The sequence below is a fragment of the Panthera tigris genome, chromosome F2, assembly GCF_018350195.1.
Source record: "Panthera tigris isolate Pti1 chromosome F2, P.tigris_Pti1_mat1.1, whole genome shotgun sequence".
Taxonomy (NCBI): domain Eukaryota; kingdom Metazoa; phylum Chordata; class Mammalia; order Carnivora; family Felidae; genus Panthera; species Panthera tigris.
In genome coordinates, this window is record NC_056676.1 from 22,437,384 (window position 1) to 22,463,725 (window position 26,342).

At 39.2% G+C, this 26,342-nt stretch overlaps 1 protein-coding gene across 1 annotated transcript in view; it reads left to right on the plus strand.

Moving 5' to 3' along the window:
- The first annotated feature begins 22,595 nt into the window (after positions 1 to 22,595).
- The window catches only part of KCNB2 (potassium voltage-gated channel subfamily B member 2), a 355,264-nt gene continuing 351,517 nt past the window's right edge, over positions 22,596 to 26,342 (plus strand). The window contains exon 1 of the mRNA XM_007080367.3: positions 22,596 to 23,174. Within this exon, the coding sequence (XP_007080429.1) occupies positions 22,596 to 23,174 (579 nt within the window). The remainder of the gene's footprint in view (positions 23,175 to 26,342) is intronic.

The following is a 26,342-nucleotide window of genomic DNA, read 5'->3' on the forward strand; positions in this document are numbered from 1 at the left end:
AGGGGAGGGGCAGAGAGAGACAGAGACACAGAATCTGAAGCAGGCTCCAGTCTCTGAGCAGTCAGCACAGAGCCTGATGTGGGGCTTGAACTCAAAGACTGTGAGATTCATGACCTGAGCTGAAGTTGGACACTTAACTGACTGAGCCACCCAGGTGCCCCAGTGTAATAGTTTAGTTTATTTTCACTTCCAGTTTCTAAAAACTTTTGTGAATTATTTTGAATAAAGTATTCTAAATATCTTTAATTTATTATTTTTAAATTATATATTCATATATTAAAAGAAAATTATTAGTTTTCAATATAATTTTCTTTTACCTGTGTCCCTATATTTTCCTCTGTAAGATCTACTGCCCATATATTAGTGGAAATTGGAATATAGTCACTTAACAGGTTTACTTTCTAGTTTATTGTCTAGAATGTGCTTATTTTACTAAGTGACAACTATAAAAGCATAATCAAATTATAAATTGAGATTTTCATCAAGAAAAGTTTATATAATGTTTGAGGTAAAGTTCTTTCTAAATAGCCACTGCTTCTGTTTTTGTGAAAAATACCATCGGGATTAAATTTGGAAGATAAAATGGCCAAATATTCCCTGAAGGATGCCCTATATTTAAATATTTAGATATATCCTCATGATTGGCATTTTCATTTTTCCCACAGATATTAGGTCTTACCGACTCAGTTGCATATTGTACAGACAGCTCTCAACCTACAATTGGCTTATAGCTTATAAGTTGATTTTATAGGTTTGGTTTTTTGGAACTTGTAATGCATTTAGAGAAAGAGTACTTTAAATGATGTTTAGGTCTCCAGACCAGTCCACAAATGCCCTTTTAAAAACCAATAATCTACCTGAAGTATGGTACTGTTAGTACTAAAAACATAACCATTCTGTATAGCAATATCCCTGGGGAATAATTTGATGTAAATCAAATTTTTGACTTCTTCTGCTGTGCAGGGCACTTTGGGGGTACAGAGGTGAACATAGTACTGCCTGGGTCTACAAGGAAGAGAGAAAATTGAGGAAGTTTGTACCTAACTCACTCTGACATTAGGCAGAATGAAGAAAGCTTAATAATATCGGTATAGGCAAAATTGTGAATAACTGATCCCAAGACCTATCGGGAGAGCCAGGGACTGCCTGCCTCCTTAGGACTCTTACTTGGTGTTTCATCTTCAGGGTATCTACTGAGCTCCTCCTCTGTGCCAAGCCCTAAGCTAGGTGTTGGGGACATAAATATGAATCAGACAGCACGCACTCACCGCATGCACACGCAGACAAGTAAATCATAACAAAATGTCATAAATGCTGTTGGCAGAACGGGATGGCAATTCAGTGGAGTAGTTGCCTAACAGAAGCGTCCCGAGAGTAAAAAAATGTGATTCCTTGAGTTCCTAGATGCAGTTAGTCATGATTCTCTACTCAATCAGACCCAATGTCCCCTTCATGTAAGTAAGGTTTTTGTAATATCCCTTTTACGTTCCTGAAATGGTATTTATAGATAATATAACCTGTCTTCACAAGTAATATTAAAAAAAAAAATCAATGCATTCTCTGTCTGTAATAGAAGGCAGAAATAAAAGGAAAGCAGCTTATGGTAAAGTTGTCGGTAGACCAATATGTGTATGCTCATGCAAGGCTACACTAAGATGTACTAAAGTAGTCAGATGCTTGCTACTTAAAATGCACCAATTTGGATTTGAGAGAAAATATTCAACTGAATATTGGTGACACTTTTGTATAGTTGGCATTTCAAAATAAGAATGAAGTAAATCTCTCCATTGAGTGTGACAGCTACATTTGCAAACATGTGGGTGTCCTGTATTAGTGAATGAGTTAACATGAGCAGCATTACAGTCAGTGACATGACTCTCCAAAATGGTGAGTGAATCTTGGTGAAGTTCCAAACATGGTAGTTCCTTTCCTAGAAAATTCCAATGTAGAAAATATTTTTTTGTACAGCAGAGTTAAGATCTCATCACAGATACCAATAAGCAAGTATTTCACGTACATATTTGTCTGATGAGTAGTATAAAACTTCTGGGGGTACAGGACTTCTGTACATGTTATGGGGTTTCTTAGATTCCTAGGCCTTGCCTTCCAAATATTTTACAATTGTAGAAAGACCGGGTTCATCTCATTCCACGACACTGATGATGGCTATAGTCTCCCTCTGAAGGAAGCCGATCTCATTCTAATGCATCACTGGGCTGTTTTGAAAAAGCAGGACTCTCTAAGTTTTTAGTAAGAAGATAAATTTAGAGACTGACTAAATAACAAAGAAAATAAACAGCAACAAAATCAAGCCATGTAGATAACAGATAACTAAACAATGGAAACTTCCTAATAGTAGGCACAATATGTGAAGCTGCCTGATCTGATCATAAATGTCAGAGATACGTTTTCTATGTGGGAGTGTCAGACAAGACTTAACAGAGGAAATGACAAGTAAGCTCATTTTTAAGAGATGACTAAGCATTCTCCAGGCTAAAAAGGAGGCAGATGGAGAACATTCTAGGCGGAGGGAACAGCATTTGCAAAGCAGTGTCATAAAAAGGACTTAGCTGGTAATTGGGGTTCAACGTTGACAGTGGCAGGGAAATGAGGGGAGATGAGGCTGAAGGTTGGAGATTAAATAGGAAAGGTGTTGTGTGCTGTGCTAAGTCACTTGGATTTTATCCTAAAGGACAGGCAGTGGGGGTTAACTACAATTTTAAATAGAGTGACATGGTCCACTTTATGTGGGGGATGGTCTCTGAGCCAGCATGAGGAAGACGGACTGTAAGAGGAGAAAAGATGGAACCCAAGGCGGCTGTTGAGGGATACAGGTAGGATAAGGTCCAGGACTTACCTTAACAGAAATGGCGAAGAAGAGGAGGGTCTGAATCCTCCATAGCAAACATGTGTGACCCAGGTGTCCCCAAGTCTTTCAGCTCCCATCCTGGGTTGGAATAACAGGAGTTGAGCCCCACTCTTTCTTCTTCAAGGGTCATTGTATTAGTTGTGGTAACTTGAGCTTCCAGAACAAAACTCCATTATTTACTCCATATTAATGGAGTAGAAGTTTATTTTGTGCTCATCTGACAGTCCAATGTGTGTGTTTTGTGCAGTGATGTGGCAACCCATATTCTTTCTAAGGACCAGGGATTTGGAGTTCTCTGCATCTAGCTGGCAGTTGTGGAAGAGAGTGAACAGAGAGAAGGTTTACCCAACAGGTGACACACCTGGCATGCATTCGCATTCTGTTGGGGAGAGAATCACAGCACTCGGTCTATGTACAAAAAGGGCTGGAACATCTAACCCCCGGCCAGTTAGCCACTCCCCAGCAACATTTCTGTATCATGGAACGAAGAGCAAAATTTTGCTAAACAGCTGTTCCCTCATATTTTGCCTCTCTGGCCACACAGAGGAAAACCTCAGCCCAAGGACACTATCTGAACCCCTCCTGGTCTTTGCATCCATCTCAAAGTCCAGGCTGTAAGGGTGATGTTAAGTCCTCCCCATTAAGTCTGGGTATGGCTCCTCATTGTCCGGAAACCTTTATACTAAAAGACAGGTTGTTGGTCTCCCATGACATAATGATGGATGAGGTATAGAATAATTGCATTCAGAATTCCCATTTGGAAAAGGGAAGAATGGGCAATAAAGAGCAGTCATTGGCCCATGACATGGAAGAAATCCTACTGGACATTGCTAAAGACCTCCAGCCCTGGCAATAGGGGAAATTCTTTTTTTTTTTTTTTTTTTGACTCTGGTTTTGCTGTCTTGGAATGACTCTTTTGTTCATTGTTATCTGTATCCCTAGTCACCTCTGAGAGGTTCCTCCCTATCCAATATTCACCGTGGTCACACCCAAAATGGATGTTGGGAAGTATGCCCTTCTTGGGAATTATATTACCTTCTCAGCACACTTCTTGCTTGTTCAAGTTCAGATGCCTTACAGGTTTTTATATAATCACGGTTTTTTTTTGTTCTCCTCAGGCCAGGCTTCTAATGTCTTTGACAGTACAATTCCCTCAAAATCTTCATAGGTTTTTAATGTACGTGCTTTGTGTCAGTTACACTATTAACTACATTGAAAGTTCTTTCCTGTTCCTAATTCTTGAACCTGCTTCATTTCTTGGCTCATGTCTCAACCACTATGTCTCAAGTGGTTACTTTGAGGTCATCTGAACAAATAGTCTTGGGTGGTTAGGTGACGTCCTTAATCAGATCTTTGTTGCAAGGCTGAGTCACTTAGCCAAACGTGGGTATCTGTTATTCAAAGCCATTTTCAGTGTTCTTCCTCACTATTAGAGTCCCTGAAGCAATGTACTATTGCAGCTTTGTAGTCTTAAATTTCTAGACTTTGGCAATTCGCCCTAATCTGTGTCCTCCAGCCAATTCCTTCCTGAACTCATCCATTGTCTTGTTACACCTTTTGCTATAAGCAGTGAGAGGCAACCATCACAGAGTAGCATTCTGGCTCTTCCTAGCCATTTCCTCTAGAGCTATAGATCTGCTCTGTAAATTAGTGCAGTTTTGCCAGGGCCTAGCAGTGTTCCAGGCCTCCAGTCTTCTCTGTCAGTCTTCTTGCTGAAGCCCATGCCCCGTATTTAGATTTTTATAAAGGCAGCACCCACTTCAAGGTATTAGTTTCAGAATAAGGTGGGACAATGCTCGCTGCTGTAACAAACACTGAAATGTTAGTGGCTTGACGTAATATAAAAGTTTTCACTCACATATCAAATGGGGAGAGGTGTGGGGAGAATAGAATGCTCACATTAAATGGGGGAGATGTTTGGGGAGAAAGGGAGAGTTAAAAAGGCACATCGAGTTCTTAAACATCTTGGCTCAGCAATGATGTCAGTAACACTTCTGCTTCTAAAAACTATTGAAAACTAGTCAGATGGCCCCCCCTAGATGCAGGGGGTGGAGCTGAGAAATGTAACCCCTGGCTTAACTGGTGCTTCCCAGTGACAATTCTCTCCTGTAAAAATGAAGCACAGATTTAGACAATTAGCCCATCTCTGCTGGGGGCATCTTCCTCCAGAATAAATTGCAAAGGAAAACGTTGAATTACATTGACTCTTCAGTTAATCCGTTCAATGCATAGCATCTCCCCACCTCATTCCTGTCTTCTCGTTGGCTCTCCACCCAGACTTCCAGGACTAGGAAGTCTTCATTCTGTAAAGTATCACTGGCGTAAGGAGGCTGTTGTATGTAACAGGGTCTGGCTGATGCTTTGGGATAAAGGATGGTAATTCTACCATAGACAAAAAAACTAATTCTAATTGAATGCTAGATGTCAATGCTTTTAGAAATGTCTTTACCATTTCTCACCATAGGGGTTTGCTCACCATCCCAGATCTCTCTGGGGCCCAGATACAAGCCATTTTCTAAGCTTTTTTCTTCCCCTAGACTCTTCCTCACATCTTGTCATGTAGGATTGTCCCTGTATCCTCTCTCAAGGTGCAGTGGACTTCGTGTGCAAGTCCACAAAGGGACTTGCCTGTAATAGCCAAACAGTCCATTATGTTTTTTTTTTTCCCAAAACAAAGCAGCAGTTCTTTCTCTAAGAGGACTTCTTGCTTTCTCATAGTCCAGCTGTCTCAAAATTGTAGCCAGCTTTTTAAAGACATGCACTTAGCAAATATTCATTAAGCACTTTTCATATATAAAGCACTCTTCTAGGTCACCAGGTTAAACAAAATTGGTCATTACCCTCTCAGGGCTTATAGACTATTTGGAAACAAACAAAAGCTCCCAGATCCCTCGCTAGTGGCAAGGGCAGCGAGTCTGTCCTGGGTCCAGACGATTGCAGCTTCTTTATGAACTCTTTGCAAAGGAAAGTGATAGGCAAAGGCAAGCCTGCTGGAAATGAAAGGGGGAGAGTGACACTTCTGGAGTGAGGAGCAGCATGTAGGCTGTTGTGTGCCAAAGTGGCGGAGTGGAGACATTATGCCGCCATTATTAGCCAGAGACACCTTTATGTTCTGCTTCCGGTCACCTGGTTTATTTTTTGTAGACTCCAGGACCTAGTTATTTGCTTCTTTTTCCACTCCCTCCTATCTTCTAGCAGTGGGCACTCAGTCATGTCAGGGTAAGCTGGTCCAGAGAGGAAATCACCCAGGCAGGCACACTTGGCATCTGGAAAGAATAGAGAGAGATAGCAGATGGCAGTCCAAGTGGGCAGGAAGTTAGACTCGTGGAATACTGGGGGAAGTCCTGGCCAAATTATGGGGAGGGGAGTCTGGGAACAGGCAGTATTTGATGGGGCAGGCAGGATTAGGAAGATCCAGCCCCGTAGGCTCAAATGCTATGGTTTATAGACACTTAAGAGTTTAGAAAGAAGTCTATTGTATGTAGCTAAGCAGGAGTCCAGACTAGTTTAGACATAGGTGTCTGGAGTCAGGAAAACTATGTGAAGATCACATTATTTTTAATGCAGGGTTTCAGGAACAATGGACAGGACCATTTCCTATGCCATCACCAATTGCCAAAACCTCTTTCTGGATTTCCACTAAAGCTTATTAACTGGACTCCTGGCTGGTTTCCTTGTCCCCTCATTCCATTTTGCCCTTTGCTTTTCATTTTTTACAAAAGGCAAATCTAGTTCTATCACTCACCATCTACCTAAACCCTTAAACGATTTCCTGCTTTTCTTAGAATAAAGGCCTAAATCTTTAACTCGAGGATTACCATATTCCTTCTTCACTTTCCAAAACATCTCTAGTGTAAGGCTGTTGTTTAGAGAGGCTCTGGTCAGTCTGATCCCTGCCTGCCAGCCTCATTTCAGGCCACTCACCCATCATTGTCTGCTATGATTTCTGGCTTTCCTTTAGTTCATCCGAGGTGCCTGAGATTAGTTTCCACAAGGCATGGTTGGTTGGGCTACTCTCTCTTCCACCTTTTACCTACCTACCTGTTACTCATGTCTCTGATCTCAGGTCAAAAATCTCTTGGTCAAAGAAGTCTTCTTGGTTACTTCTTTGTGCCCAACGAATAGAGTGGGTCTCTCCATTATTCTCTTTCTTAGCACCCTATATTCTCCTTTGCAGCACTTACACCAATTCTAAATTGTGGGTCATTTTCTTGTGTCATTTTGCTGCGTGAGAATGCAAGCTCAATAAAGGCAGAGACTGACCTTGTTCACTGCTTTCTCCATAGCACCTCTGCAGTGCCATGCACATAGTTGATGCTCATTGTTTATTTGTTGAGTCCCTGCGTGAAGGAATTGATAGAACCAGGACCTACGTCAGGTTCTAGGTCACAGAAGAGCACCAGGAGTGCTCTTACCAGGAGGTCTTACCAAGAACTTCTGCCTAGGGTGGAGCAGAGTAGGGCTAGAGGAGGATCAGCCTGATGATGAACTCCCTGCACTGTTTTACACTCACATTCTCTTCATGTGCTTCTTGACAGGGGCTAGAATGGTCCTAGAATCTGGGATGGAGCAGAGTTTGTAAGTCGAGGTTGGAGGCCACTGGTGGAATGATACAGACAAGGAAGAACATGGTACTTCCAGGAGAATTTTTCTCTCATCCCTATTTTCAGAACAAAACTCAGCTTCATAACTTCATAGGAGAGTTGTATAGACCAGTGCCTTCTGACAGAACTTGATGCGATGATGGACATTTTCCATATCTGTGCTCTTCAATTCAGCAGACACTAGCCATATAAGTTATTGAACCCTTGAAATGTGACTTATGATGCTGAGAAATTAAATTTTAAATTTAAATATCCATATGTGGCTAGTGGCTACCATATGAGACAGGGCAGGCCTGGATTATTATTAGCATGAATTACTTTAGGAAACACTAAGTTTCAAAAGCAATATGGTTTAAATTCTAGAAATACCCATTTACAACCAACATCAGCCTCCAACTAACCATATATAAACATGCAAACCATCTGTGGCATCCAATGCCTACTTTGATTCAGATGAGTATCTCCCAGGTACATCTGAGTGAAGGGATTTGAATGCACTATGACTTGTTTCCCTCCACTGGAATTGTTCTTTATTGAAGGCATTTCCTTCTTTATATGAAACTGTACAAAATATAAAGTATATACAAATGTAGAACATTTTTTTTGTAAGTATCTATCTAATGTGACCTTAAATGCTTTCTCATGCCCACTTTTCCCAGACAGGATTATTTTTTCCTTCCTTCCTTCCTTCCTTCCTTCCTTCCTTCCTTCCTTCCTTCCTTCTTTTCTCTTTCTTTCTTTCTTTCTTTCTTTCTTTCTTTCTTTCTTTCTTTCTTTCTTTTTGTTCTCATCCATTTTTTTTTTCTCCATGTCTCCTTCCTCTATTCAGGTTTCTTCCTCTATTCATGTCTCCTTTCTAACCTCTAAAATGACACAGACACAACACTGTGTTCTTTAAACAAGTTCTTTACCTTTTGCATATTGATTTCTTTTCTTTTGTGCTTATTTAAAAGAGTTTTTATCAGTTCAGATTATTAACAACAAAAAAAACATATGAAATGATAATAGCTCTTGACATGCCAATTGATATATTTTTGGAGATTTGTCAGATATAATAACTTCAATATTATGTTACTGTGAAGTTTGGTGCTGGTTGCTTTTTTTTTTTCCCACAGTTGTCATCTAGATAACATTATAGTCGCTTTTAATCCTTTGAAAGTTCTCATGTGACTGGATCTCTTGAATTCTTTGTCCTGGTTTTCACAACTGAAAAGCCCTATCTTCCAGTAAGATAATACCAGAATGAGAAGTGGCTTTTAGAAGGCACAGTTCTGAACTATAGCAGTAACGGAACATTTGAGAAGAGATAGTCCAGCTTTAGTTCTGTTCTCGAGTCTGTATGGCTTAGAACAAATGTGTCTAGGGGCTTCCATGCTAAATGTCCTCCGTTCATAAAATCACAATTATTAATTAGACTACAATTAAATATTAATTTACTTTTGAGATAAATGTCATTTTAAATTTGGAATTCTAGGTTTTTTTTTTTCTTCTAAATCTGAGGAGAGCATTTTCATCCGGCTTTATAGAAAGAGCACACATAGAAAGCTTAGATGCTATTAAAACGTTACTTCTTAAACTTGGCTTCTGGTTTCATTCAGGCCCAGCAAAATACTTAATAATAAACATGGTTTGTAATCATACATGTGCAGCTAAAGTAGAACATCATAGTGAGGGCTTTTCCTTTTTTCTCTTTTTGAAATTAGGGAACCATTTTCTTGTAGGCACTTTATAACTGGAACACAGTGTTTGATATAGTGCTTGATACATATGTGTTGAATGAATTAATGAAATAATTCATTTAATGTCTTAATTCATTTAAGACCTCAAAGAGCTTTTAAAATCGCAAATGGTGGCTAAGGCTGCAGCTTCTATAGATGAATATTCTGTTCTACAAAGCCCCATGAATTAAGACATCGGTGTCATTTGCTGGTATTTTATACTTTTCCCTTCCTTCACATCGATGTGTTTAAATTAGGTATAAAGCTTTAATTAGGTGCTAGTTAAAGAAATATTTAAGTCCATAATATTATCTGAGCCTATAAAACAGATGCTGAAAGCACAAATCCAAAAATTCTTGTAATATTCTTTACAGGCATCCTATGCGCCCCTTGAGAGCAGGGGCGTCCTTCCCCAGTTTTGTATTCCCTGCACTCAGTGTATAGTGATAGCCAAGGAACACATTGTTTTGGAAGGAAGGGAGGGAGGGAACAAGAAAGGAATAATGTATCTAAATCAGTAGGTGTTATTTGTAATTTATGATCTTTTCCCATTCTGACCATTACTGGAATAGTAGAAATTATAGATTTATGTTGTAGTCAGGATTCATTAATAATTAGGTTCAGGGCGCCTGGGTGGCTCAGTCAGTTAAGCGTCCGACTTCGGCTCAGGTCACGATCTCGCGGTCCGTGAGTTCGAGCCCCGCGTCGGGCTCTGGGCTGATGGCTCAGAGCCTGGAGCCTGCTTCCGATTCTGTGTCTCCCTCTCTCTCTGCCCCTCCGCTGTTCATGCTCTGTCTCTCTCTGTCTCAAAAATAAATAAAAAACATTAAAAAAAAATTTTTTTTTAAATAATTAGGTTCAACTCATCAGTATTTATAGGTTTAGCTGAGTATGAGATAGTTAGATTGCTCTTCACATTTTTTTCTCTTCCACCATTCTAATTTTATATTTATTTTTGGTGCCTTATGGTAGCAAGTTCTAGTAGAAAGAATATAGACCCAGGAACAAAAGAGTTGGTTTCTAGCCCTGGTGCTGAATGGGCCCTGGGAAAATCATTTAAACCCTCTAGTGTTGCCCTTCCAAATGCTATGAATTTTCTATTTTTAAAGCATCTATCTTGACCATAAATCTCAAATACTAAGGCTAATAACATTACTTTTGAAAGTCACTTACTAAAATTTATTTAGTTTTAAAAATTTAGAACTGCAAAAATAGTTGCCAACCCTACCATCTCTATACATAAGAGAATATAACCTTTCATATCTTGGATACTGCCACCTAGGCCAAGGGACAGACATAATGTTATAAGAATTATTTGAGTTTTCTTCTTATTCTTTTTTTGTTTTTTAATTTTGGAGAGAGAGAGCAAGTGCGTGAGTGGGGGGGAGAGACAGAGAGAGAGAGAGAGAAAGAAAGAGATCATCCCAAGCGGGCTCCAGGCCCAGCATGGAGCCTGACACGGGACTTGATCCCACAATGCTGGGATCATGACCTGAGCCAAAATCAAGAGTCAGATGCTCAACAGACTGAGCCATCCAGGCGCCTCTGAGTCGTCTTCTTCTGTATCATGCTAAATATATTTCTCAATATTAGTTCTATGTTTTCATTTATTTATCATTCTGAGCCATCCAGAATCCTGCCATTCAAGGAAAATCTCCAGCCTATTAAGAGGTTAAGGACATGGAGTTTCCATTAAGGTACTGCTGGGTTTGAATCCCGGAACCAGTACTCACTAGTTATGTCATCTTGAACAAGGAACTTATCTTTCTGAGCCTCACTTTCTTTATTTCTAAATGAAAGATAGTAATACCCATCCCTAGATGGGTTGAGAATTAATGAACATTTTCATTCTGAAAATTAAATTTAAGGGATAAGTACAGTGACTGCATATAATAATCACTCAATATGTGATAGATGATAAAAATGGTAATTATTAACAAAATTCACAAAGCAAATGAGATCATAACTTTGGCTTTCCTTCAGATACATCTCCAAGAATATCCCTGCCTTCTAAGAAATACAGTTTCTGCTTATGGACATTTTGACCTTAAGCTGAAATAAAATCCAAATTGCAAATCTAGATTTTATAGCAATAACTTATTGTACGCTGACATGCTCTTTGCCCATAATCCTGACTACATGAGGCTCGTAAAAGTGAAAAGGAGTGCTTTAAATATCACCATACCTATATCCAATATTATTGATTCATTTTTGGAAGAAAAGAAATTCAGAAAATAATATAACAACATTAAACAAGAACTGGAAAGGGGCTAAAAGTCCTTAATTTCATCATCCTTAAACAGACTACTCCTTTCAATGAAAACAATAGCTGTCCTTAATTTACAAATATTTTCACCTTTGCTTCAAAGTAGCATTCCTTATTGTACTATCACAACCATACTTTTTACGATTTTTCCACACTGTTTTCCAAAGTATTTATTTCAAGACTGTATCATCTGGTACAAGTCACATGAACTCAAGGCTTCAGTCAGTCCATCTGTGGTCCTGAGTTTTCACATTTTTATTTTAGAAAATGTTGATGGAACATGATTAATTCATTTTCCTCATCCAATTGTACTAAATTATATTATTAGCAGTGAATTTAACATTCTAAGTTTCTTAGATACTAGTAGGTCATCTCATCCATCTGCCTTACATTCTTACCATTAATTACTTATTATCATTGTAGCTCCCTAGCATTTTACACAACAGAGACACATGGTAGATTGAGAAAGGGGGCAGGGGCGAGGGGAGGGATATTTATAAAGTGCCATATGCGGATGGAAGCTTAATAAATGCTGTTTAATGATCCTCACTGATGACAAGGCTAGATGGGAAACATTAATTAAAGGGGATGTGGAGATCGATGTCTATAGTTCAGTGAGCCTCTTTCCTTTTCTACTTAACGCACAGAATAAAAACCAAGCATACGATTACTTATGACACATCCTGATTTTTTAAATTAGTTTCATTAATGAAGGATACCAGTGATTTTTTAGAAACTGTGTTTTCAGGCCAGAAGCTAGAACACATGACAGTATTTTGAATATGCACAGTCTGGAAGGGTACCTTTGGCTGTGGTTACACTGAGGATCCTCAGGTGGATTTTGGCCATAGTCTGCTTTGAGTCTGAAAATGTGGTCACCTATTCATTGTGATTTAAATAAATTGGGAGAGATCTCTGCCTTTCAACTTAAGCTATTTTCCCAACCCAGGTACTGTTCTTCTATTTCCATTACTGTCAGGGTATTCCTTTGAGTAAATTTTGCCTCCCTCATATGGTCTTCCCATGGCAGACTTAGAAAAAGAAAAGATCATTGTTGAAGGGTGTAAGCTCATCATTTGAGAAAAAAAAAAAAAAATGGACTCACTAATTCCGATACCTTCTTTTCTCTTCTTTTATTCTTTTATTAGTGGAAATTCAATCACATTGGTTCTTTGGGCTTGCATATTTTTCTTAGGAGTGAGTAGTGTGAGCTGAGAAATAGAAAATTCACTTCTGCAAAATTTCAGCTTAAGAAATTGACAAGGGTGAACTTTTTCCTGTTCTTCATTTGTCCAGTGGGAAATGTAGATGAGTAATAATTACTCAAATCTCATAGAATCATAAAATTTGAGTGATAGAAGGCACTTTGTGGCCATCTTCTCAATCTCTCAGCAGGGCAGGAATTTCTCCTGTGTGTACCTGACAGATGGTCACCTGGCTCTGCTTGAACATTATTACGAGGCCCAGTAGTGTTTTCAGGCACCATATTCCAATTGGGACAGCAATAATTATTTGAGAGTCTTATTTATTTATCATTTCTTCCCTACATGTTTCCAGAAAATCTAGCTCTTGTCTGAACCCAGGCCTTGTCAAAATAGGTAAATAAAGGCCAGTAGAACTTCTAAACAAATTGGGAGTCACGAAGATAAACTGATGATGTTAACCAGAACGTTTGACCAAAAAAAAAAAAAAAGAAGAAAAAAGGATAATAGTGCCTTGAAGTTCATTATTCACTCATTCATTCATTCTCTTGGATAGTCCAAACATTTGTTAAGCATTTGCATACCAAAGCTGCAAATATCAATAAGAGATGTTCATTACTTTTAAGAACCCACAACCAAGAAGATATTTTCAGTTAAAGCTCACAACACCGTCTTCTCCACTGTGGTTTACATCACAGTTGTAGTTAGTTGCTTGTGTGTTTGTTTGTAGAATGCCTACCATGATGTCAGAGACTGTGCCTCAAGCAGAGTAGGGCACATGAATATCTGCTGGATGAATGAATAAAAAGGATGAATAAGCAAAGAGCTATGATACAATGATAAAAGCATTATAATATATAGGACAAACTTCTAATCCATTATAGTAGAATAGATTAACTCACCCTAGAACAAGATATTTGTTCTTGACCTTGAATAACGAATAAGATTTTCTCAGATGGAGGGGTACCTGGGTGGCTCAGTCAGTTAAGCATCCAACTTTGGCTCAGCTCATGAACTCATGGTTTATGAGTTCCAGCCCCACGTCGGACTGTATGCTGTCAGCGCGGAGCCCACTTTGGATCCTCTGCCTGCTCTCTCTCTGCCCTTCCCGTGCTCTTGCTCTTTCTCTCCCAAAACTAAACATTAAAAAAAAGCGTTTTATCAGATAGAGAATTTGGAAAAGAGCATTTCATTCATGAAGGTCATATTGGATTTGGGGAGTGGCAGGTAATATGAGGTAGCTGGAATGAATATGATTTTTAAATAAATGTTAAGTAGGGGCGCCTGGGTGTCTCAGTCGGTTGAGCGTCCGACTTCGGCTCAGGTCATGATCTTATGGTCCATGAGTTCGAGCCCCGCGTCGGGCTCTGTGCTGACCGCTCAGAGCCTGAAGCCTGTTTCAGATTCTGTGTCTCCCTCTCTCTCTGACCCTCCCCCATTCATGCTGTCTCTCTCTGTCTCAAAAATAAATAAACGTTAAAATAAATAAATAAATGTTAAGTAAAATATAAATCTAATCATTCACTTTTTCATTCAACTAATCTCATTGTGGCTCTACTTCGTGCCAGACACTTGGGCTACAATGGTGAATAAAATGAGACATGATCGCTGCCTTCAAGCAACTTAGAGTCTAATAAAGAAGATGGATATTAGTCAATAATCAAAATACTCACCCCAATAAATATGAAACGGCTGTTGTGACAAGTGCCACATGTAAAAGGCACCTAATTCTATATGTTCTTAAAATAGGGTTATTGCATAATCAAGGTAATTGGGGGATGCTATCTATGATGTGATTCTTGAATTGATTTCTGAAGGTGAAGAAGGGAGAGAGTAGAAGGTGTCCAAATTCCCTGTGGTAGAAGGAGGGTACACATTAAAAAAATGAAAGGAAAAGCTAGAACACAGAGCATGAGAGGGAGCAAGGTACATGATAGAACTGCAGAAAGAAGTAGAGGGCAGACCTTGCAATCTTTGTATGTAGCTTGTCTTTATGTGGAGAGTGGGAGGCATGGAAGCATCTTCTACAAGAGATGACTCCAGTCTGCTGGTGTTGGGGCTGCAGTGTACAGGACTGACTGAGGGGTCCGGAGGTGGTTATCATGAAAACTGGCACTAGGAAAGCAGAGGCAATGAAAAAACGATTCTGCGAAGTTCACCTTTCTTCATAAGAATAGAATCAAGTTGCCTGGCTACAGCCATTACCCTTTTAAGGGTACCCTTTAAATGAACAATATATAGGAAATAACACATCTCAACTTTTAGTGGAGTTTGAATCAATATTTTGACATGGAGGCAGACAAAGAAATAAAAGCTTTTAAAAACTTTGTCTAGAAGGTGGAAAGCAAAGAATAATGAGGCGGGGACGTAATGGAAAGAGACTTATGTAGGCATTTATAGATCTGGATTCTAGTCTAAATATAGCAACTACCAGAGAGAGATCAACCAAGTCACATGACCTCATTGGATCTCAGATTTGAAACCTGGAAATAAAGAATTGGACCAGATCATATACAAGCTCCCCTCTGCCACACTTTGTGATTCTAGTCTCCCAATATGAGGGGATATAAAGTATGGTATAATGTTTAGGCCATAGAGACTCATCTCAAACCAGACTTAGTATTTGAGCTCTTAATAAAAACCACATTGCCTGTAATGTGTTTGATTAGGGAGAAGTAAGGGAGTGGAATGTAATTGGAAAGTGTAGTTTTGCTATTAAATGGAGCTCAACTGAGAGAAACATCCCTTGTCAAGAGTGTTACTAGTGAACGTTCCAGACCAATCATTACATGATCTAAAAGCTAATTTTGATGGAAGAAACCTAACAAAATGTTCAAATCCTATCCAAATTGCATGAACATTTTTTTACTTGGTTTTATAGAGGCTAAATCTAACTTACAGATGCCAAACACCCAGATGGCATATGAAATTTAAGTCCGTCACCCAAACTGAAGATTGCATCATCCACATGGAACAGCAGGTAGCAGCTGAAGTTTGTGATTTTTATCAGGAGGTCACAGGGTGGCCCAGCCTCGTTTTTATTTCTTTCAGTGGCACGACACCAGTGGTTTCTCTGTTGGTTGCCCTTTTTATTTTTCTCATTGCCTTTCATCTTATTTATCCCCTTCACTTCATTGTGACTCTGGGAAGACTTTTACAGGAGGAAACATTTAAAAGGACACATCTTGGGCCCCAACGTAAAGGGCACTTTTACTTTCATAATAGTAAATCTTCCACCAGCTGAATGGCTGAATGCGCCCATGAAAGTTTTAGCCTTTTTTGTGTGTTTGGAAATAGAGTGAAAATTTTCAAGTCACAGCTATACCTTGTAGTTTATAAGTGATCCAAGATGCATTATAATATCAGTGTTATATTTTTCAAAGTAGGGAAGCATTTTTTTTTTGTCAGCTATGTCTTATAAAAAGCCATATTTTCTAAAGGCAAACCTAGTGTTTTACTGTCTAATTGTAGCAAACATATATGTTCTAATTATTTAAATAGTTCTCAGTCCTGATGAAGAAAAATCATATTATGTCTCTAAATAAAATAATTTATTTATAAATTTGGTTATTCAGAGACATCTGTGCTATTGAAAGATGCTCATATTGCATATTCTACTTATTACTTGTCTTTTCCCCTTCTTACTGCAACACAATGCTTCCTCTGACCACTGAAAGCAAAGCTTTTATGATTTTGTTTGAGTGTATCTAAAAAAAGCATCGGTTATATCAAGGATAAAAGTCCTGGATTTTTTTTAAACTAAGGACTAAAGAGTTGTGCTAAAGTCGAGGAACATACTGATATTAGCAGCTTTTGATTGCAGGAAAGAAATGCCACCTTTCACCATTCTGATGACAAGGACAGTGTTTCAGTTATTAGTAGAACTTGACATATTAAAAACCAATGAACACCATGAAATTCATTAGTATTTCTGGCCAGGTTCTAAAGTAGTTCAGCAGGTTTGTTGAATTTCTTAGGACAGGTGAGCTTCTAGGACCTTACTTTAAAGTACTATCTTTCTTAAACAAATTTGATTTGCTTTTAACTTGTTATAATTTTATTTTTCATTAGTAAATCCTGGAAATACTTTAAAAATTTTCAGCAAGTTCTAACATTTTTTTAAAAAAGAAGCATTGATGGGGATGCCTGGGTGGCCCAGTCGATTAAGCATCCGACTCTTGATTTCAGCTAAGTTCATGATCTTGCAGTTCATGAGTTCAAGCCCTGCATCAGGCTCTGCGCTGACAGTGCAGAACCTGCTTGCGATTTTTCTCTCTCTCCTCTTTTTCTGCCCACCCCCCACTCACTCTTGCTCTCAATCAAAATAAAATAAACTTAAAAAAATAAATAAATGAAAATAAAGCATTGATTACATTTTCAACTAATATGGTGCCTTTCTCTTTGGATATCTACTACAAATTACAAATCCACTTTGTGGCTCTCTGAAACAGAAATAGCCGTTACAAAAAAAGATTCATTTACTACTTAACACCATACATGAACATTGGAGAAAATGCTTTAGAGCATTTAGAGCATATATAGAGAGTGATTTAGACTTTAAGGTCGCAGAGCTATTGTGTGCAAATGACTGCTCCATGTGTATTAGCAACACAGAAATGAAATGTTAAACATCACTTAGAACTTTAGAAAGATTTGCTTTTCTTCTTCACAGGATCACACATAGGACTTCTCCTGCCTTGCTACCCTGAGGAAGTGTCAAGTGTATGACATAATGGTAGTATTTTTGAGAACACAGTTACCCCCCCACAGCCACAACCTGGAGTCTCAAGCTGTAATTACGATGCCATGATCAGAAAGTTGTGTTTTAGGTTTGGCCCTGAACGGGTGGCAGTATAATTTTACGCTGCTGGTAAGAGCACAGTGCAGCTGTGCAAAACGAGAATGTTTGTTGTTGTTTATTGTTTAAAGAGTCGCTTTTTTCTCTAACAGACTAATGAAGGGAATTTTAGTACATTTGCACTGGTCGGCTGATTGTTGCAAGCTTGACTTTCAGTTGATCAAATGAAGTGAAATAAATCAACAAACTGCCAAAAGAAAAATTCACTTAGATTTTGCCCATGAAATAAAAATGTCTTCAGTTTCTAACGTAAGTTCTATACAACGGCCTAACATCTATATCGTTTAAACATTGAATTATTATATTTTATATTATACTTATATGCTAACTTTAATTAGATGATTAATTTTTATGGAGTAAAATTATTATGATAGACATAATTTCACTTATAAAACTAAATGTGAAAAAAACATCGCATCATATCCATTTTAATTACTAAAATTAAAAACCTAAATTCTTTAAGCTCTTAAGAGCATCAAGACACAGTACCTAACCCAGAGGGAACTGGCAGGTTCATTGTGAGAAGTAAGATAAATATAGCAGAAAATAATGTAGATGAAAAATGAAAACTCAAAATATAGAAATTTAACTAAACACTAAATAAAAGACGTGAAACTTTTATGATGGTCTGAAGGTATTTTCAACCTCTGGTAAACATGAAAGAGTTCTTGAAATATGAAGACGATGTTTTTTTTTAAAAAACTTTTTTTTAAGAAGCTGGGCAGGAAAAGTCTTCACTAACTCTAAAGTAGTATGATGTGTTTACTTTTAGCTAAACTGAAGATGGTGATTGGAGCAGAGGGTGGTAGAGGTCATGGAATCATAGCGGGAGGAAAGATTAGCCAAGTGTCATAGGATATTAATGACTTGTAGGCATAAAATGACATTGTTTAGTGGTGGAAACAAGTCCACCCAGAAAGATGAGGGGGAGACAGAAGGTCAGCCCAACTGTACCCAGCGGTCCTGAGCCTCAGAGCAGAGCCTTGTGCAGTTTCATACAACTTCCCATACAAAGCAGCTCAATTTAGATGTTCTTCTCTTCTTCTGGATAGAGATGTGGCATTTTCAGCTCAGGAGGATTTCATATTAAGGAGATAGAAACAAGTTTGCAAATATAGTAAAACCTTGCTTTGCAAGCATAACTTGTTCTAGGAACATGCTGGTGATCCAAAGCACTCCTATTTCAAAGTGAATTTCAAGAACCGTTGGCTCAGCTGTGATCACATGATGTTGTTTAGCTTCACGTCCAGCTGGTAATACAAGACATTATTTTTTTCATCAAGTTAAAACGTGTTAGAAATGTTTGCTCATCTTGCAGAGCACTCGCAGAACAAGTTACTCGCAATCCAAGGTTTTACTGTGTATAGTTTGGTTTTTCGGTTGGTCAAAGGATCTGAGGGAAGAAAAAGTGAGGGAACAAGACTGGAACAGCGGAAGAGGAATGGAAGAAAAAGATAAGCAGCCCGTGGGGAAACAGAGACAGGAAAGTGGGAGGGAAAAAGTGCAGAGAAACAAAGAGAAGGGAGAATGACAGGCAGGCCAGCAAACAGAAAGGCTCAGTGCATTTCAGAGGTACTGTGCTCTGCACTTGAACTGTAGGCTCCAAATGCGACCATGTGTTTTGTACTGTTATTCTGAAAGCTTGATGAATTCAACACCATTCACAGCTCTTCAACTGCTTGAGAACTTCTGTCCTCCAGCCTCCACTCCTCATCAGGCAACAAGCAGAACATTCTGGCAAGGGAAAAGAAAAACTTAACCACTGTAACAGTAATCAGAGTCTTCAGAAAATTAAGTCTTAAGAAAATCAAATCAGTGGGTCACATTCTCTCATCCTAAGCTGCTCTACCCCTGCTTTGAAGATGGGGCATTGAATTTCAGCTGTCTTTTATGGTAGGATTTGCAATCGACACTGGATTTCCTATAACAGAAAGATTTTGAACTGTAAAAAAAGATATTTTGAAATATGTCTTATGATCTCCCTTCACTTGAGACATACAAACTACAAAAAGGAAATTCACTGTAAATCATGTGTGAAATTAGCTGAGAAAAATGGTAACTGTGAAATAACATTTATACGTTTAGTAATGCCTTTTACGAGATACGCACGTTACACTAAGCCCCTGACCATGAACATGAGATGTTTGTATCAGTGTTGGAGTCTGTTCTCACTCTTTCCGGGAAACCTCCGATTCTGATATTCTAGTCAGTTCCAAAACTGTTTATCTTTTTCATATTAGTGTAAGACATGATATTTCAGAAAGAGTAAATTCATTTTACCTTTATTTGTAGCCAGTTAAAAACGGATTAGCCTTTGTGTATTATTCATGTGGTCTGTTCACATAATCTTTATGGATTGCTGAGATGTCATTGCATTTGCCACCCAGTTATTTAATGCAGAACAGACATTCCGATTTGCTACCGGAACTGCCCATCTCTAATATTTTTAATTGTTTTCCCTGATCCTAATATTGTTGCTCAGTTTTTTGTATGTGTATATATACACATTCTTTTGTCACCTGAGTACACGGTTTGGGCATGGGCATTGATGGCATCAAGGATACATGCTGTGAGGTGCCTATCATGTGCAGGTACAGTGCAGGTGCAGAAAAGGTGGGGCCAACAGTTCCTGGCCTTACAGAAACCAAACTTAAAATGAGAAATACAGATTTTCTTACTCTGTTCAGATCTACCGCCCTGTAGTGAGCACTTCACCTAAACCAGCTCACTGAGTCATCATAATTCTGCCTGTGATACCGTAGATACTGTTATCCTCATTTTGTAGAGTAAGAAATTGAGACTCGGAGAATTTAAGTGATTTACCCAGTCATTGTGGCTCTTCTTTATTTTTGTAAAAATATGTATTTTGGGGACCTGAGATGAAAGTGTGTATTTATCTACTCAAAATATTTCTGTCACTATGTAGTTGAAAAAACTCTCAAGTCAACTGTATTTATTGGCCATATATGAAATACTTCTTATATAGTCCATCTACTTTTTTTCCCACAAATATGACTTGTTTTCATTTGAGAGGATACTTGGCTTCCAGATGGAGAAATAAATTCAACTCACAGGAGTGGAGAAATCAGAGACATTGCAGTCATTGGTGTGTATCTTAAAAGAGAGTTCTAATTATAAGGACCTCTTAAATCTGAGAGTTTTTCCCTTTGGTATAAAGGCATTGACTGTGAAACATGGTGTTTTGCATTACAATTGGTGTTTTGGAGGTATTGCTTGAAACTCCATGATTTTCTGCAAAAACATTACAGGGGCAGATCAAATAAGAAGATGCTTGCTGCTGCAGATCAAAATAATAGATCAACAAGAGGGAATACTAGAGCAGTAGTGTCTTAAAGAATTAGGAGAAAAGAGCTGTGGAACAAAAGACTACAAACACAAACACACGTACGCACGCACACACACACATTCTGACATATACTATGCACACACAAACATATACATACACAACATGTAAATAAACACATTTTAGGCAAGTCATTCAAATAACCCCATTTATGCATTTTTCTGGCCATATACATTAGCCCTACTTGGTCTTTTGTCAGCTGTTTTGTGGAAAACAAAGAATTGATCCATTATTTAACATTTATTAAACCCTCACAATCTATGAGCACTGTGCTTCAGTGACAAGGATACAACAGACAAGATACTTTTTGTCTTTAAGAATTCCCCATGTCCTGTGGGAAAGGTGTTATTGCAGTGGTATGATGACATAGAAGTGACATTCACAGAGCTTCATGATCCTAGAGGAGGGATATCATGGAGGCCTTTTTTGGAAGATATGATGTCTGAAATGGGTCTTGAAGAGGAAACAGCAGTTAGTCAAAAGGAAATGGGAGGGGCGCCTGGGTGGCTCAGTTTGTTAAGCATCTGACTTTGACTCAGGTCATGATCTCCCGGTTCCTGGTTTCGAGCCCCACATGGGGCTCTGTGCTGACAGCTCAGAGCCTGGAGCCTGCTTCGGATTCTGTGTCTCCTCTCTCTCTCTGCCCCTCCCTTGCTCACTCTTTCTCTCAAATAAGTAAATAATAACAAAAACCAAAAGGAAATGGGAAAGCTAGAAGCCCTTGCAGGACACAGCATGAAGAAAGTTCCAGGAACTTGAGACAGAAGGATGTGTGTAGTCTGGGATTGCTGGAATATAGTGATGAAGGAGAGATGAGAGGTAAGGGTGGAGAGGTAGGCCAGATCTAATAAGGCTAACTGAAATTTTATACTGCTGAGAATGATGAGCCTTTGTAGGATTTAAAGCATGGAAAGGTCAAGTTTGTATCTTAGCAGATCATTCTGGTAGCTGTATGGAGAATGGTTTTTAGGTTGACAACACCAGAGTTTGGGATCCAGTTTAGGAAGCTGTTGTAGAATTGTAGGCAAGAGATGCTGAGGGTTTGAACCAAAATCATGGTTCAAGGGTGACAGGCACTGGGTAATGGTAGTGGAGTGCTTAAGCAATCTTTAGAAGGTACGGTTGGTTAAGGCCTGGTGCTTATTAGGATGTAGACACATGGATTAGGATTTCTCAGAGTTTAGCTGGGATAGCTGGGTGTGGGTATGAGGAGAGCCAGAAATCTGAAATGGAGAAGGGACAGGAACTGGTGGGCAGGTTGGAGGTGTGGTCAGTTTAGTTCAAGGTGTTTGTGGTTCATCTAGAACGAGCTGTTCAACACAGATATTTGAGCCTAGAGCTTGAGAAAGTGGTCTCTGGTGATAAATTTGGGAGTTGCCAACCTCTAGATGTACAAAATCGAATGCACAGCCTCTTCTGTGTGTGTAGTGCATTGTTTTGCCTTTTCCTCTTTTCTCCTATCTTAAGGCAAAGATTCCTATCTCCATCAATACGTGGTAATTAATACCATATATACCTCCTGGTTGTGCACGAACAACAAAGCGATCCCAGAGAATGGGAAATGCCTTAGGAAAGTGGAAGTAACCGAGTGATTGTTGCTTTTTTCCAGTTGTGTCGGTGGACATGCCTGCCTCAGAGGGATATCGCTTCAGCTGACCCTCCCACAGCTCAGACTTTTTGAGGATCCTGGCTGTGTGGCTTTGCCCGGTTCAAAATGGCAGAAAAGGCTCCCCCTGGCTTAAACAGGAAGACTTCAAGATCAACGCTCTCCCTTCCGCCGGAACCTGTGGACATCATCAGGAGCAAGACGTGCTCGCGGAGGGTGAAAATCAACGTGGGGGGCCTCAACCACGAAGTGTTGTGGAGAACGTTGGACCGGCTGCCGCGGACGCGCTTGGGGAAGCTCCGGGACTGCAACACGCACGAGAGCCTCCTGGAGGTGTGCGACGACTACAACCTCAGTGAGAACGAGTATTTCTTTGACCGGCATCCTGGGGCCTTCACTTCCATCTTAAATTTCTACCGGACGGGGAAACTCCACATGATGGAAGAAATGTGTGCGCTCTCTTTTGGCCAGGAGCTCGATTACTGGGGTATTGATGAGATCTACCTGGAGTCCTGCTGCCAAGCCAGGTATCACCAAAAGAAGGAGCAGATGAACGAAGAACTGAGGCGGGAGGCCGAGACAATGCGAGAGCGGGAGGGAGAAGAGTTTGACAACACCTGCTGCCCGGAGAAAAGGAAGAAGCTCTGGGACTTGCTGGAGAAACCTAACTCGTCCGTGGCTGCAAAGGTATGACAAGCGGGGCGTTGCTTCCCTGTGTGTGGTCGGAAAGGTGTTGCCTACTTCCCAGAGAGCGCGATCGTCTTCGTTTTAGGTGTTATGTGGCTACAGGGTGAAAGACACTTTCCAGAAGCTTAGAGACTCAGAGTTATTCTTCCCATGTAATGTCATCCGATGGCATTGCTCTTTCTTAAATATGGTTATTGGGTAGGGACAGGCCTGGGCAACAGAGGCTTTGGAAGGGTTCTGGTTTCCATGGCGCTGTGTGGTGGTGGTGGCTAGAGTTTGAGGAGACAGCCTTCACTGGGGCCATCACATGCAGAGTCCTGCAGAAGGCTGGGGCTTGGGCCCCTTGGATAGAGGCACGGTGCTGTCACTGAGGGTGGAGGAGGTGCCTCCTGGCCTGGTTCTTTAGAGGATCATGGTAAAGAGAGAGTATGGCCCGGTGTTGTTGAGAGGGCTGCAGGAGCAGGGTGGTCCATGCGTGAGGAAGAGGCCATCTTATGAAGCTGTGCAAGGTCACGCAAAGTCAGTGTGCAGAATGCATCCGTTTACCTCCCTTGTGAGGTCTACTCTGACAATGATGTTTCCTACTGTTGGCGTATCGTTTTTTTCCACAACTGAGGCATTACTCTACCTCATAGTTCATCCTGTTTGCTTAAAATGAAGGTAAATTCATGTTTCCACTGTGCCTGCTTATGTCTGGATCTCAGAGTAAGTTTGTTTTGTTTTGCCATGAATTGCAGCATTTAATTCAAATGCATGATTCTGTTTGTCTAATTTTATTTAGAGCTTTGGGGGTTAGTGCAAACTGATTTTCATCCCATATATTTAGTACTGTATTGCAATATGAATAATGAATAAAGTGTCAAGAGTCATCTTTAGCTGCAGAAGCATAGTATTGGTATTTTGTGCATAAGAGATGAAAATGGAATGTGGAATAGAGAAAAGAAAAATAGCAGAATAACGTGTCATCATATGAATTCTTTGAATTAGAATTTTTTCAATTATTATTTCTTAAAAACAGTAAAGATTATGGAAGTGTAATAGGCCATATGCACCATTTGGCTGGAAATTAAGATCCTATCTGATAATCTACAACATGTAAATAATGTATACAAATGAACTGAATGCGGATGGTCATAAAACTGCCTCTGCATTGTTTGATATGCCTAGTTTTGCATCTTGTTTTCTTCTAGAGGTGTTTTACCTTGTGGCCAGGACATGGAAATAAGTGAAATAAAATAGAGTTCTGTTGTACACGATGAGGAGAATGCACATCTTACAGCAAATGGACAGATTTCAACTAGGTCTTTTTGTAGTTATGAATAATTTGTTTTCTTTTATCTGTAAGAAAGAAATAGATGTGCTACACTTGTGGGTTTTGGTTGAGAAAGGTTACTGCTCTTTCTAGCATCAAATATTAGTTGCATATTTGAGTCACTGCTAAAAGTATGGAGTGAATTTTGAAGATGAATGAGATTGTTTGGGGGTGTTAAATGAACTCTTTCAAGCCTGTAAGCAATTGAGGTCAAAATCATTGTTCCATCAAATGTTCCAGAGGGTGGTAGCCAGATATGTAAAAATAAGCAACTAAATCACAGAAAATTTGAAGGTTAATATGGCTTATTTGCTTACAACAACATTATTAACAATTAGGTACTGTTGATAGAAAATATCTTAAGGTACACACATTTGTTTTTCTGAAAAATTTCTATTAAGGATAGAATAGGGTCAATAACCTGATTTCCCAGATGAGGGAGTTCATTTAATGCCTAAATTTTAGACAGCCATCTCTTCATCTCTAAGAAGGTAACGTTGATAATGGCCTATTACATTATGCTATTATATACCCCTACGCATCAGATAGATTGTTGAAACTTGCTTCAAATTAGATATCAGATAAGATATCTACCTACACATTATACCTAGCAGCTAAGGACATTGTTTTGGAAATTTTAATGTAGTTATAAATAATAAATTTGTTTCCAAATTATTAATCAAGCTAAGCAAATCTTTGCTAACCTGAGTAGATTCTTTACTAAACTTTCATAAAGGGTTTGTATTTGTTTATTTAAATATCAACATTTTCCTCTCTGTTTGAATAGAGAAACATTATGGAAGTTATTTACATTTGATTATATGGTAGTTTAGTGAAAATGTTGTTCATTTGTCTGAGATTTGGAACCTTTTAAAAACAGCTCTGCACGATGTCTTATATAAACCACTACCTTTTCCTGTACTCTTCTCAAATCATATAACTTGTTATTTCTCTAGAATAATTCATGGTGAGGTGAGTGCTATGTGTGAATAGTATTTTTACAACTTAGGAACAGTTTGTTTTGTTAAAACTGCAGTAGGATGATACTCCAGCCCTCACTGTTTGTGTTATGGGTACATCAGGATCCTGCTTATACTATGAAGCTCTTGGTTGGAATGCTTGGAATCTATGTGTTTTTCCTGACTTGCTCAGGAGGTGAGATATCTTTGGAGGAGAATCTGTTCACCTTGTGATTACCGTGATTGCTTGTTCAGTTTGATAATTCAGTTGAACATATATAGAATTCTCTCTGTGGGTTACACACATTAAAGTGAACATGTAGAGGGGCATCTGGGTGGCTCAGTTGATTAAGCGTCCAACTCTTGATTTCAGTTCAGGTCATGACGTCACTGTTCCCAGGATCAAGCCCCATGTGGGGCTCTGAGTTGACAACATGGAGCCTGCCTGGGATTCCTTCTCTCTTCTCTCTTCTCTCTTCTCTCTTCTCTCTTCTCTCTCCTCTCTCTCTCTCTCTCCCTCTCTCTCTCTCTCCCTCTCTCCCTCTCTCCCTCTCTCCCTCTCTCCCTCTCTCCCTCTCTCTCCCTCTCTCCCTCTCTCTCCCTCTCTCTCCCTGTGCCTCCCCAGCTCTCACACACATATGCTCTCTCTCAAAATAAATAAACATTAAAAAAATGATAAAATGGACATGTAGAAAGACACACTCTTTTCTTCAGAATTTAAAAAATAATCTCTTAGCTTAAACAGGTATTGCATATCCTTGAAAGTGTTTTTTTTTTCTCTTTTGGTTTTTCTGTATTTTATAATTAATATTTCTACAGTAAAGAAAGTTTAAAAGTTATGAGTTTACTTACCAAATCCCTGGCATAAAAGGAAAAACTTGACCTTTTATGTCAAAT